The sequence below is a fragment of the Siniperca chuatsi genome, linkage group LG21, assembly GCF_020085105.1.
Source record: "Siniperca chuatsi isolate FFG_IHB_CAS linkage group LG21, ASM2008510v1, whole genome shotgun sequence".
Classification (NCBI taxonomy): Eukaryota; Metazoa; Chordata; class Actinopteri; order Centrarchiformes; family Sinipercidae; genus Siniperca; species Siniperca chuatsi.
In genome coordinates this window covers 480,517-495,000 of record NC_058062.1, presented here as the reverse complement: position 1 = coordinate 495,000, position 14,484 = coordinate 480,517, and the positions used below count along the sequence as shown (strand labels likewise).

The 14,484-nt window shown below is 44.1% G+C and overlaps 2 protein-coding genes and 1 long non-coding RNA gene across 4 annotated transcripts in view; 2 read left to right on the top strand and 1 right to left on the bottom strand.

Annotated features, from left to right (window-relative positions):
• psmd3 (proteasome 26S subunit, non-ATPase 3) overlaps positions 1-956 on the top strand; it is a 12,854-nt gene extending 11,898 nt beyond the window's left edge. For both annotated transcript variants that reach the window (XM_044181194.1, XM_044181195.1), the window contains exon 13: positions 699-956. In XM_044181194.1, coding sequence (XP_044037129.1) covers positions 699-776 — 78 coding nt within the window. In that variant the 3' untranslated portion in view covers positions 777-956. The remainder of the gene's footprint in view (positions 1-698) is intronic.
• LOC122868837 lies at positions 215-3,333 on the bottom strand. Its single transcript, XR_006376191.1, has 2 exons — positions 2,893-3,333; positions 215-619 (listed from the first exon to the last, which is right to left on the bottom strand). It is a non-coding gene; the product is annotated as an uncharacterized LOC122868837 (long non-coding RNA).
• A 4,280-nt stretch (positions 3,334-7,613) lies between these two features.
• On the top strand, positions 7,614-13,903 carry LOC122868835 (granulocyte colony-stimulating factor-like). Its single transcript, XM_044181200.1, has 5 exons — positions 7,614-9,159; positions 10,570-10,742; positions 10,827-10,937; positions 11,460-11,591; positions 11,698-13,903. Exons 1-5 carry the CDS (start codon positions 9,144-9,146, stop codon positions 11,893-11,895), a joined length of 630 nt encoding a protein of 209 aa, XP_044037135.1. The 5' UTR covers positions 7,614-9,143; the 3' UTR covers positions 11,896-13,903.
• The last annotated feature ends 581 nt before the right edge of the window (positions 13,904-14,484 follow it).

The following is a 14,484-nucleotide window of genomic DNA, read 5'->3' as shown; positions in this document are numbered from 1 at the left end:
TTACGTTTGTGTGATTGGTTAAAGATTCTTCGGCTGAGGCTCGTTAGTTTCCCGCTGTAAGAAGAACAAAGACGATCAAACAAAGTGGGAGAAGAAGAAAACGTGCTGCTGGTTAAACGCCGCAGTCCGCTGAAGAAGTGCAGTGTCACAATGTGACGAAGTTCAGATTTATAGTGACAGTGTTGTGAGAAAGTAGTAATTTTCAGAAAAAGTCTTAATATTCTTTTTGTTTATTTGTTCAAAGACTAAAACGGACAATAATGAAATTAGAACAATGTTTCTGTTTTTAAAAGTCTGAAATCCTCCGACGTCACCGCTGGAGCTGAAATACAATAAATATATACCGCACACACACCTGTGCGACTAATCGGCCAACGCTCACCTCGATGCAGCGTCTCCGTATCAGCGTCCGTGTGTTTGACGGTATTTAAAGTCGGCCCCGCCTCCTTCACTGAGCTCCGTCCTGTAAACGGTCTGTTGGTAGAAAGAACGAAGCGCTCCGCCTGTGAAGCTCCATCGGGTTTAACACGTGAGTCCGTTTCGCTGGAGTCGTACTTGGAGAAGCAGGAATCGTCAGAGACAAGTGTTCGGGCGTCTCTGAGCCGCCGGGCAGGAAGCTCTGCATACAGAATAAAATAAAACGTCATGTGACTGTCGTTTCTCACGTGTCTGTGTTTCTGTGTCCGTGCTGCGTTCAGGAGCGTCGGGAGCGGGAGCAGCAGGATCTGGAGTTCGCCAAAGAAATGGCTGAAGACGACGACGACAGCTTCCCATGATCCTCCCTGCTGACTTCCTGTGCAGACAGGAAGTAGTTGCGTGTCTGCACGCTGATGTTAGTAGATCAGTTATTACCCACAATCCCCCTCTCCTCTCTCTCCTCCCTCTCTGCTGTGTATTCCTGCTGTTTGTTGTTTCTCTCACTCAGACAAATAAAACACACTTTGGTTTTGTTTACACACGTTTGTTTCTGTGGTTTTCTGGGTAACGTAGTCTTTTCTCTGCAGCTCTGACCTGCTGTCACACACGAGTGTAGTTAATAAAGGTTTGTTCGTTGTTACCACGGAAACGGTATGTCAGCAGGAAGTGGACTGTAGCCACGTTTCTGATGCGACAGCGAACTGCAGAAAAACACGTTTTCACAAATCTGTTCAAATGAAAAACAGTCTGAAGAAAATTCCACAGTAATCAAATATTGTCTCGACTTCACGTTAAACTTCTGCTTAACGTTCGAAGACCTTCTGTTACAGTGACGTAAATATGAAGCGGACTCTGACACACACACACACACAATATATTATACATGTGACAGAGTTACTGAGGTGTGAGTGTGTATACATACAGTGGTGTGAAAAAGTGATTGCCCCACCTGTTAAAACTTAACTGTGGTTTATCACACCTGAGTTCAGTTTCTCCAGGCACACCCAGGCCTCATTACTGCCACACCTGTTCTCAATCAAGAAATCACTTAAATAGGACCTGCCTGACCGAGTGAAGTAGACCAAAAGATCTTCAAAAGCTAGACATCATGCAGAGATCCAGGGAAATTCAGGAACAAATGAGAAAGAAAGTAATTGAGATCTTTCAGACTGGAAAAGGTTATAAAGCCATTTCTAAAGCTTTGGGACTCCAGCGAACCACAGTGAGAGTTATTATCCACAAATGACGAAAACATGGAACAGTGGCGAACCTTCCCAGGAGTGGCCGGCCGACCAAAATTACCCCAAGAGCGCAGCGACGACTCATCCAAGAGGTCACAAAAGGCCCCACAACAACATCCAAAGAACTGCAGGCCTCACTCGCCTCAGTTCAGGTCAGTGTTCATGACTCCACCATAAGAAAGAGACTGGGCAAAAATGGCCGGCATGGCAGAGCTCCAAGACGAAAACCACTGCTGAGCAAAAAGAACATTAAGGCTCGTCTCATTTTTGCCAGAAAACATCTTGATGATCCCCAAGACTTTTGGGAAAATACTCTGGACTGACGAGACAAAAGTTGCAAGTTATTGCAAACGCTTGGTTGCAGTTGTTGCTGCTAAGGGTGGAGCAACCAGTTATTAGGTTTAGGGGGCAATCACTTTTTCACACAGGGCCATGTAGGTTTGGATTTTGTTTTCCCTTAATAATAACAACCTTCATTTAAAAACTGCATGTTGTGTTTACTTGTCTTCTTTCTTTGACTAATATTTAAATTAGTTTGATGATCTGAAACATTTAAGTGACAAACATGCAAAAAAATAAGAAATCAGGAAGGGGGAACACTTTTTCACACCGCTGTATATGTGACGGAGTTATACATGTGACGGAGTTATACGGGCTGCAGTATATTATACATGTGACGGAGTTATACGGGCTGCAGTATATTATACATGTGACGGAGTTATACGGGCTGCAGTATATTATACATGTGACGGAGTTATACATGTGACGGAGTTATACGGGCTGCAGTATATTATACATGTGACGGAGTTATACATGTGACGGAGTTATACGGGCTGCAGTATATTATACATGTGACGGAGTTATACATGTGACGGAGTTATACGGGCTGCAGTATATTATACATGTGACGGAGTTATACATGTGACGGAGTTATACGGGCTGCAGTATATTATACATGTGACGGAGTTATACATGTGACGGAGTTATACGGGCTGCAGTATATTATACATGTGACGGAGTTATACATGTGACGGAGTTATACGGGCTGCAGTATACTAAAGAGGCCGACACACAAACGGTGAAGGTCGGAAAGTTTGATCTTAAATCATTAACGCGTCTTGTGAATACAGAAGCGTCACCGTGGCGTCCTGCTCCAGCCTCCTCTCTCCCTGAGATGCGTTTTAGGAAATCAGATGTCCTTCAAACCCAAAACCTGAAGTAAATCAGAACTGACCCAGAACCAGTTTCCCAGCAGCCTCTTGAGTCGGAGCTCCTCCAGCTGTGACGACAGAAACGTTTCATAACCATGTGAGTCAGGACTGATCTGCACCCTCAGGCCGCCCGGCACACGCCATTCAGAACTGCACTGGGAAAATGTGGAAATTAGTGTCGGTGGAAAGTTCCAGTGGAAAAGCTGATTTTCAGTGTCACCTTACTGTTTCCCTTCACCCACGCACACTGATGGCTCACCTGCGCGCCAGGGACCAGACCAGGGACCGACCCGTAACTGGACGACCGCTCTCACTCCCGAGCCGTGCTGCCATGTGTGGCAGCTCACCTGTGTGTGTGTGTGTGTGTGTGTGTGACAGCTCACCTGTGTGTGTGTGTGAGAGAGAGACAGCTCACCTGTGTGTGTGTGTGTGTGAGAGAGACAGCTCACCTGTGTGTGTGTGTGTGTGTGACGGCTCACCTGTGTGTGAGAGAGACAGCTCACCTGTGTGTGTGTGTGAGAGAGAGACAGCTCACCTGTGTGTGTGTGTGTGACAGCTCACCTGTGTGTGTGTGTGTGTGTGACGGCTCACCTGTGTGTGAGAGAGACAGCTCACCTGTGTGTGTGTGTGTGTGTGTGTGTGTGTGTGTGTGTGTGTGTGAGAGCTCACCTGTGTGTGTGTGTGTGTGACAGCTCACCTGTGTGTGTGTGTGTGTGTGTGTGTGTGTGACAGCTCACCTGTGTGTGTGTGTGTGTGTGTGTGTGTGACAGCTCACCTGTGTGTGTGTGTGTGTGTGTGTGACAGCTCACCTGTGTGTGTGTGTGTGACAGCTCACCTGTGTGTGTGTGTGTGTGTGTGTGTGTGTGTGTGTGTGACAGCTCACCTGTGTGTGTGTGTGTGTGTCCGTCTGCTTCCTGAATTAAATAAAAAAACATTTCATGTGATAACATATTGCAAACACAAGGTCCACTTACTTTCTTTTTCCTGGAGCTTTTGACTGCATCTCATGGTCTTCCTCTAGATGGTATTGGCTCAGGTGTTGTCATGTGACCAGAGTCTCCTTTGTTTCCAGTATTCATTGAGTCCAGGATCCCTGCAGGGAGGAGCCAGTTCTGTTCACTGAAGAAGACTGTGGGATGTGGTTGAAAGTTCCAGAAAAAGCTAGTAAGAGAACCTTGAGTTTAGAATATTTGATCACACAGACTTTGTGTTACCAACGTCAGGAATGAATGAATGGCCCCAGACCCTCAGGGGTCCCAGACCTTCATGGGGCCCCAGACCTTCAGGGGCCCCAGACCTTCAGGGCCCCAGATCTTCAGGGCCCCAGACCCTCAGGGGTCCTTTGATTAGTTGCACATTATTTTAGGAATTTGCATCGCGAGAAAACAAACGGAGCTTCCTGTTTCAAACGGCCTTTAACTCTAACAGGTAATCCCACACTGTAAAAAGTAAACGTCCTGCGTTCAGAACACACAGGTATCATCAGAAAGTCTGCTTCCTGTGAGTGTGCGTACGTTGACTTCGTCTCCTGAAAGCGGAGATCGATTGAAGGAGTTTCTTTGCAGCTGGAGAGTTTCCTGAACATTAATGTGTTCAGCGGTGGAAAGAAACTCTGCACCTTTACTCAGGTGCTTTACTTTACTCAGGTGCTTTACTTTACTCAGGTGCTTTACTTTACTCAGGTGCTTTACTTTACTCAGGTGCTTTACTCAGGTGCTTTACTCAGGTGCTTTACTTTACTCAGGTGCTTTACTTTACTCAGGTGCTTTACTCAGGTGCTTTACTTTACTCAGGTGCTTTACTCAGGTGCTTTACTTTACTCAGGTGCTTTACTTTACTCAGGTGCTTTACTTTTCTCAGGTGCTTTACTTTACTCAGGTGCTTTACTCAGGTGCTTTACTTTACTCAGGTGCTTTACTCAGGTGCTTTACTCAGGTGCTTTACTTTACTCAGGTGCTTTACTTTACTCAGGTGCTTTACTCAGGTGCTTTACTTTACTCAGGTGCTTTACTTTACACAGGTGCTTTACTTTACTCAGGTGCTTTACTTTACACAGGTGCTTTACTTTACTCAGGTGCTTTACTTTACTCAGGTGCTTTACTTTACACAGGTGCTTTACTTTACTCAGGTGCTTTACTTTACTCAGGTGCTTTACTTTACACAGGTGCTTTACTCAGGTGCTTTACTTTACACAGGTGCTTTACTCAGGTGCTTTACTTTACTCAGGTGCTTTACTTTACTCAGGTGCTTTACTCAGGTGCTTTACTTTACTCAGGTGCTTTACTCAGGTGCTTTACTTTACTCAGGTGCTTTACTTTACTCAGGTGCTTTACTTTACACAGGTGCTTTACTTTACTCAGGTGCTTTACTTTACTCAGGTGCTTTACTTTACTCAGGTGCTTTACTTTACTCAGGTGCTTTACTTTACTCAGGTGCTTTACACAGGTGCTTTACTTTACTCAGGTGCTTTACTTTACTCAGGTGCTTTACTTTACACAGGTGCTTTACTTTACTCAGGTGCTTTACTTTACTCAGGTGCTTTACTTTTCTCAGGTGCTTTACTTTACTCAGGTGCTTTACTCAGGTGCTTTACTTTACTCAGGTGCTTTACTCAGGTGCTTTACTCAGGTGCTTTACTTTACTCAGGTGCTTTACTTTACTCAGGTGCTTTACTCAGGTGCTTTACTTTACTCAGGTGCTTTACTTTACACAGGTGCTTTACTTTACTCAGGTGCTTTACTTTACACAGGTGCTTTACTTTACTCAGGTGCTTTACTTTACTCAGGTGCTTTACTTTACACAGGTGCTTTACTCAGGTGCTTTACTTTACACAGGTGCTTTACTCAGGTGCTTTACTTTACTCAGGTGCTTTACTTTACTCAGGTGCTTTACTCAGGTGCTTTACTTTACTCAGGTGCTTTACTCAGGTGCTTTACTTTACTCAGGTGCTTTACTTTACTCAGGTGCTTTACTTTACACAGGTGCTTTACTTTACTCAGGTGCTTTACTTTACTCAGGTGCTTTACTTTACACAGGTGCTTTACTTTACTCAGGTGCTTTACTTTACTCAGGTGCTTTACTCAGGTGCTTTACTTTACTCAGGTGCTTTACTTTACTCAGGTGCTTTACTTTTCTCAGGTGCTTTACTTTACTCAGGTGCTTTACTCAGGTGCTTTACTTTACTCAGGTGCTTTACTCAGGTGCTTTACTCAGGTGCTTTACTTTACTCAGGTGCTTTACTTTACTCAGGTGCTTTACTCAGGTGCTTTACTTTACTCAGGTGCTTTACTTTACACAGGTGCTTTACTTTACTCAGGTGCTTTACTTTACACAGGTGCTTTACTTTACTCAGGTGCTTTACTTTACTCAGGTGCTTTACTTTACACAGGTGCTTTACTTTACTCAGGTGCTTTACTTTACTCAGGTGCTTTACTTTACACAGTTCCTTTACTCAGGTGCTTTACTTTACACAGGTGCTTTACTCAGGTGCTTTACTTTACTCAGGTGCTTTACTTTACTCAGGTGCTTTACTCAGGTGCTTTTCAGGTGCTTTACTCAGGTGCTTTACTACTCAGGTGCTTTACTTTACTCAGGTGCTTTACTTTACTCAGGTGCTTTACTTTACACAGGTGCTTTACTTTACTCAGGTGCTTTACTTTACTCAGGTGCTTTACTTTACTCAGGTGCTTTACTTTACTCAGGTGCTTTACTTTACTCAGGTGCTTTACACAGGTGCTTTACTTTACTCAGGTGCTTTACTTTACTCAGGTGCTTTACTTTACACAGGTGCTTTACTTTACTCAGGTGCTTTACTTTACTCAGGTGCTTTACTTTTCTCAGGTGCTTTACTTTACTCAGGTGCTTTACTCAGGTGCTTTACTTTACTCAGGTGCTTTACTCAGGTGCTTTACTCAGGTGCTTTACTTTACTCAGGTGCTTTACTTTACTCAGGTGCTTTACTCAGGTGCTTTACTTTACTCAGGTGCTTTACTTTACACAGGTGCTTTACTTTACTCAGGTGCTTTACTTTACACAGGTGCTTTACTTTACTCAGGTGCTTTACTTTACTCAGGTGCTTTACTTTACACAGGTGCTTTACTCAGGTGCTTTACTTTACACAGGTGCTTTACTCAGGTGCTTTACTTTACTCAGGTGCTTTACTTTACTCAGGTGCTTTACTCAGGTGCTTTACTTTACTCAGGTGCTTTACTCAGGTGCTTTACTTTACTCAGGTGCTTTACTTTACTCAGGTGCTTTACTTTACTCAGGTGCTTTACTTTACACAGGTGCTTTACTTTACTCAGGTGCTTTACTTTACTCAGGTGCTACTTTACACAGGTGCTTTACTTTACTCAGGTGCTTTTTACTTTACTCAGGTGCTTTTTACACAGGTGCTTTACTTTACTCAGGTGCTTTACTTTACTCAGGTGCTTTACTTTACACACTTTACTCAGGTGCTTTACTTTACTCAGGTGCTTTACTTTACTCAGGTGCTTTACTTTACTCAGGTGCTTTACTTTACACAGGTGCTTTACTTTACTCAGGTGCTTTACTTTACTCAGGTGCTTTACACAGGTGCTTTACTTTACTCAGGTGCTTTACTTTACTCAGGTGCTTTACTTTACTCAGGTGCTTTACTTTACACAGGTGCTTTACTTTACACAGGTGCTTTACTTTACTCAGGTGCTTTACTTTACTCAGGTGCTTTACTCAGGTGCTTTACTTTACTCAGGTGCTTTACTTTACACAGGTGCTTTACTTTACTCAGGTGCTTTACTTTACTCAGGTGCTTTACTTTACACAGGTGCTTTACTTTACTCAGGTGCTTTACTTTACTCAGGTGCTTTACTTTACGCGAGTCTTTCTGCTTCCGCCTCGTCTCCGACGGAAACACTGGACTTTACTTCCCCTCATTCATCTGACGGCTTCAGTTACTTTACAGATTCACATTTTTACACTAAACACGTGAAGAGTTTATAAAATCTGATGTTTTGTTATAAATGAAACTCCCAACTGTTTGTACGAGTTCAGTTGAATCGATTAATCGATTAATCGATTAGTCGACTGACAGAAAATCATTCGATCCGGAATGAAAAGCATCATCAGCTGCAGTCCGATACAAACCGGTTCAACATGAGCTCCAGCTCCACCAGCTGCAGCAGCAACATCCTGCTTTACATTAATGCACGAGGAATAATAACCTGATGATAGAATATATAACAGCTCTGGCGTCGGTGGACTGGCTGCTGTGAGCCTCGGGCGTTAGGAGCTTATTGATTACGATCATTGATCCCGCTGAAAACAAACTAAACGTCTTGGCGAACATCAGCTGATAAAAAATGAAGCGTCGTTACATTTTAAACTGCACAGCAGTGCATAAAGTTAATGTTTAAACTAACGTTAAAAAGCTGATTTCACATGAATATGCCTGTATTATTATTATTATTATTATTATTTATTAATAATAAAGATGTGGCAGAGGAGAAATGAGGTCAGGTGGTCTCTTGCCTGTGAATCAGACTCAGTTGTGAAACAAACTTCTTCCCAAATGTTGAAACAAAAGCTGAAAGAAGGTTTGGAGACTTCTGCAGTCCGATGACGCGCTTCCTGAGCGGCGGCCGGAAGCCAAACATCTGAAACGCGTTTTCTGCTGACTCAGTTTGTCCAGGATTTCTTAAAGAAACATGACGACACAGGAAGTGAAGCGGCACACACACCTTCAGCCAGGCGTCGCGCTTCACGCTTCATTTACCTGAAGTGGAGTTTTACAGTGTGTGGTTAGAGACGCTTCCTCCATGCCTAATAATGAAATATTAACTCTTGCATGGCATCACTGGTTTCACTGGATGTGATGGGAGGTGAACTGGTTTAAAGACCTGATCGGTGACCAGTTGGAGTCAGTTAATGCACCTGAGAGAGTTTCCTTCCTGCCTCCGACTCCGAGCTGTTAAGAATCTGGATTAAAGGCACAGATAAAGGTGTGAAGTCACGTGTCGTGGCGGCAGGTGAGACCCTGCAGGTTTCCTGTCTCTCCCCGCGGATCTACGGTTGGTTGTGACGCAACAAGTTTTCACAAGCTTCGTCACTTCGGGATTTATCTGTATGACTCCACGGAGAGTGACGGTGCTGTCGGTGCCCGTCAACGGGAAACCCCCGCGGGAGAGGGTGCAGATAAAAGGTCCAAACTGCTGCAAATGGAAGCAAAAGCAGAATTTACCGAGTTCAGCGGCGGACACACACCGAGACCGAGAGCCAGACAGCCGCCCTGACAGACATGAACACCCTGACAGGTAAGAGCCAACTTTTATTGTCCCTGACGCTCAGAGGAGAGGCCGCTTAAATCATCAGAAACATGCATGAAGTTCGGTGGAGGAGCAAACACACATGTGTGACTCAACAAAAACAAACTTTAACAGAATCACATTTTTAAAAAAAATCGACTTTTCTGTCAAAACGTGAACCTGCGCTGACTGCGATCACCTGCGCAGACCCGCGCCCCCCGGTCAGCGTATGGGGGGTTATCAGTGCCAGGCTCACTGGGGTATGGAGGGTGTTTCGTGCCAAAACTGCTGAGTAAGAATAAATTAAAGCTGTAACTAACACAGGACTGTAAGATAGACTCAAGTTAATCAATTATTCATTTGGCAACTATTTTGCCATTTTGGTCATTTTTAGTAATCATAAGCTAACAGAGCTAGCATCGCAGCTCTATGGATTTCCGTCCTCCACTTTGGTTCAGACTGAAGCGTCTCAGCAGCTGCTGGACTGTGATGAAACGTGCTTCATCGTTCATGCTCCCCTCCCGCTAGCGCCACCATCAGGGCGACATGTTAACGTGTCCGACACTTTGGTTTCTGACCAAACACCTGCAGAGCTGACATTCATAGCTAATGCTAACATGCTAAACTAAGATGGAGAACATGGTAAACATACCTGCTGAACATCAGCATGTTAGCATGCTGATGTTAGCATTTAGCTCAAAGCACCACTGTGGCTAAATACAGCCTCACAGAGCTGCTAGCATAGCTGCAGACTCTCCGTCTGGTTGTACTGTCTTCGCTAACATCCTGTTAGCTCTTATCTTTAGTGAAGTGAAAACACGTTTACTTTCTGTAAACTGAGAATACTGTGGGTTTTATTTGTGTTGTGATCACAGGAAAAAGTCTTGTAACTAATGATTAACGGTTAATAAATAATTTACTAATGCTTCATAGATCAGTTATAAGCCGTTCATAAGAACAACTTCTGGGCTGCTGGTTGATTATTTATATTTGGTAAAAAATCTGCAAGAAATGTTGATAAACATTAATAAACACTGAATAGTTTTTCACTTTCTAATAAACCACCAAGTCTGTAGTTATAAATATTAAAATCAGTAATAATCAATCATTCATTTGGTCAGCAGCTGCAAATGTTAATATATAAATAATATAGTTAGAAATAATAATGTATAACAGCATATTAATGACTTAATTATACTTTATATATATATCTATAAAGGGTTAATTGATGATTTGTAACATTAGTGAAATCATTAGTTCCTATTAAACTCACGACTCTTAATACTTGAAACGTGTCTATTAAAAGAGGAGATTATATATTTAATAAAGATCCTGACAGTTTTATGTATTTTATCTCTCTTGATACTGAATGTTATCCGGCGAACTGTCGGTAAATAAACATCCTGTTTCTTCCTCCAGTCGTCGCCCTGCTGCACTACTTCCTGTTTGCAGTTTTGGTCCAATCAGCTCCCGTCAGCTCGCCGTCCGACCAGCCGGCGGCATTCAGAGAGGCGGCCGAGCGGGCGAAGACGCTGGTGGAGAAAATCCTGAGAGACATCCCCGCCGTGCACACCGCCACCATCAACACTGAGGTACGCCAGACTTCTGAGTCGCCTGGACTCCTATTGGCTGCTTTTCTTCTTCACGTGTTAATAACCTCTTCCTGTCCTCCTCAGGGTTTGACCCTTGACCCTTCCACACAGACAACAAACCTGCAGATGATGGTGACATCACTGGGCATCCCCGCCGCCCCCGTTCTCAAACCGCTGTCTGAACGCTTCACACTGGTCAGTCTGCAGTCTGGGGGTGTTGTAGGCGGGGCTGAGGGGGGTCTTTAGGGTCCTGAAGGAGGTTCGGCAGGGGGTTCATTCAGTCCTCGAGGAGGCCCCTGAATCTTGACGTGGTTCTTAGGTGGCCGTGGGGTTCTTGTGGTCCTTTAGCTGGATCGGGAGGTTTTTGAGGAGGTTTAAGGGGTCCCTTAGGTGGGTCTTGGAGTGCCTAGAAGGTTCATTCAGTTCAGCCCATGAGGAGGTTCTAGTGGTGGGTAACTAAATGTGTTCTTGGGGTCCTGAAGTTGTTTAGAGGGTTCTGGAGGAGGTTCTGGGGGTCTTTGAAGAGGGCCAGGTGGTCCTTTAGGAGGTCTGAGATGGTCCAGTAAACCGGTGGATGTTTCAGTGTCAGAGGATAAAAACATGAATGAATAAAATATTTACTGTGAATCTGAAATGTTTTTCAACTTCAGTCTCAGTTTGATTCCGTCTGTCGACACTCACCTGGTTTACCTGTCTGTCCTCCGTCGCCCCCTGCAGGACACCTGCGTGAGTCGCATGTCAGCGGGCAGCCGGCTGTACCAAGGGCTGCTGGGAGTTTTGTCTGACAGACTGAGTGGACTGAGCGACCTGCGAGCTGACCTCAGAGACCTGCTGACACACATCAACAAGGTAGCGCGCACACACCTGCCGTGACGTTCACTTCCTGTGCTCGGGCGCTTCACTGTGATTGGCTGCTCCCACGCACCATGCTAACAGCAGTGTTTCTGTGTTTTAGATGAAGGAGGTGGCTCAGCTCGGCGGCGCGGTGGATCAGAACCACAGTCTGGACCTGGCCTCCCGTCTCCATGGTAACTACGATGTCCAGGTGGCGGCCCACCTGACGCTGACGCAGCTTCGCTCCTTCTGTCACGACCTGATCCGCAGCCTGAGAGCCATCGCCACCCACAGGCCCCGAGCTGAAGGTACACGCTAAGCCCCGCCCACCAGGGACGACACCGCGCTGCGTTCAAGGACACACGGACACATCGGGATGACCTGGACGGAGTTAAAGTTGATTGTGATCGTTCATGACCTCTGGAGGAGCCGGTGACCCCGACGACCTGACGGGACAGATCAGCTGTGTCTGCCTGCAATGCCTCCTGGGAGATATTTTATTGATCAGCGATCGATGGCCGAACAGACTCAGTTTTTTCCTCGTGAGTTGCCGTATGCCAGCCGAGATCCGCAGCCGGAAAGACTCTCCACTCTTTGTCGTTCACGTCTTAATACAACAGCAGCTTCTGATGTTTCAGCAACATCGTTTCTTCTTCAGAGCTTAAAGACGTCACACATTCTTCTTCTGTACAAAATATTCTCACAGAGCTGAATTCAGATATTTATATTTATATATTCAGCGAGTCCAAACCACAGATCCGTCAACTGAGTCTCAGCTGTAACACAGAGACTCGCAGGTTCAGCAGGAAACGAGTCCAGAACCATCCTGCAGAGCGAAGCGGCAGCGGCGGCTCGGCTCATCTGATTGGCCGACGTGCTGCAGGGACCATCAGCTGGAATGTGAACGAGTTTAAAAAGCTTCCAGGACTGAAGAGAGACGACTGTGACAGATCTGAGATCTGCAGGTCTGAACCTGCTCAGCTTCTGTCTGCAGCGTTTAGAAAAGCCAGGAAGCTTGCAGACGTCTGAGCAGTAAAAACACACTTTGATTATTTCTGATCGGAAGAAGCAAAAAGAAAAGAAGAAGAACTTTTATTTTGTAGATCGTTGCTGATTTTTACAGTTTATTGGACAACTGGCATGAGTGTGTGTTGCACTCTGATCATTTATCAGTTAATCGATTGCCAGAAAATTAATTGGCAGCAATTTTAATAATTGATTAATCGTTAGAGACAATTTTAAGCAAAACTTTTCTGCTTTCAGTGTTTTCGGACACTTTCAGACCAAACGATTGATTGTGATGATCGATAATGAAAACAATCGTTATTTGCAGCTCTAATCAGACTTGAACGTTACCGTAATTACTGATCATTCAAACTTCCTGCTGCTCCTGTTTCACATTAAAAGCTTCTCCATTGGTGAATCATGCAGATGCTTTTATTGTGAAGCAGCAACAGGAAGTGCATTGTCGTCACAGCGGCTCAGCTGCTCTTTAACTTCCTGTGAACGCTTCGTCTGCAGATGGTTTCTGAACGCTTCAGGGAGGAAACATGTTTGTTTCTGTATATTTATATTTATTTATTTGGTGTTTGGGTGTAAATGTTTGGTGAGGACTTTAAAATGAGTTTATATTTATCTGCTGTCATCAGAAACTGCAGGTTATTTATACTATTTTTATTTATGACTGATATTTATTTGTTATTTATGATGAAAGTTATTGTTTTACTGTTGTTGTTTTCTCTGTATGAATGATTTTATTTTACGTGCGTGTGTGTGTGCGTGCACGTGAGGTCGCAGGACACATGAACATGTTTAATATATTTTCTGTAGTTTTAAAATGGGGTCAAAGGTCAGAGGAGGAAGCCTGCAGGGACGAGCGAGGCTTAAAGTCACTTTTCACTTCAGGAAGTGAAAAGTTTCTCAAGTTCAGCAACAACAGCGATGATGTCAGAGCAGCGCTGACGTCAGAGCAGCGATGATGTCAGAGCAGCGATGACGTCAGAGCAGCGATGATTCATAGAAACACGCGTGTGTGTTTGAACAGGAAGTTGTTTGGTGTGTAAATGATATTCATTTCCTTGCGTTTCAGGCAGGTGTGTGTGTTCAGGTGTGGGACTGACTGAGTCGGTTGTGTGTTGAAGTAAACCCTGTGGGTGAACTCGTTTATTTACTTCCTTTTTTATTTATAAAGAAACAGATTTTATACTTTCGTTGATTTTCTAAAAGTCGTCTTCAGAGAGAAGTATGTTTCATATTGTGTGTAACAGCCAATCAGGAGTCTTTGTACATGTAGTTTGTTTTTGATGATAATAAAACACTTTTCACCGCCTGTGTCTCGGGGTGCGTTCCATTCAGCGTACGTGGCACCTCGTGTCTTAGCTCCTCCCGGCGGGACAGACACCGCAGCTGCTAGCTGCTAGCTGTTAGCTGTTAGCTGCTAGCTGTTAGCTGCTAGCTGTTTGTTAGCTGACGATATGAGCCGTCATGTGACAGGAAACACAAACAGGAAATTAAAACGAGTTGATGTCTGAAAGAACAGAACAGACGTGAGGGAGAAATAAAATCAGATATTCTGACGTCCTTTTCTGCCTCAGGATGAATATTATAGGACTATTAATAATAATAATAATAATAACTGTCATTAAAGCTTTATAGAACAGAAAATAAAAGAGAAATCCTTTTGACGGATGAAAAGTTACAGAATGTTTTCAGATTCTACGTCTAATCATTTTATTTGTTCTAATCAACACTATTACAAATCAATGCAGTGTGTACATGTAGTAACTGTTTATCGCACTAGCTAGCCACGCGACATTCAGATATTTTTACATTTTATTATTTTATTATTATCTTTAAGCACTCTTTCATTTAATCCCTCTTCACAAAATAAATGAAGCCTCAACAAAAC

Coding starts and splice junctions, on each gene's coding strand:
- LOC122868835 (XM_044181200.1), top strand. Junction 10,743..10,826: donor CCGCCACCATCAACACTGAG/GTACGCCAGACT, acceptor TGTCCTCCTCAG/GGTTTGACCCTTGACCCTTC. Junction 11,592..11,697: donor TGCTGACACACATCAACAAG/GTAGCGCGCACA, acceptor TCTGTGTTTTAG/ATGAAGGAGGTGGCTCAGCT.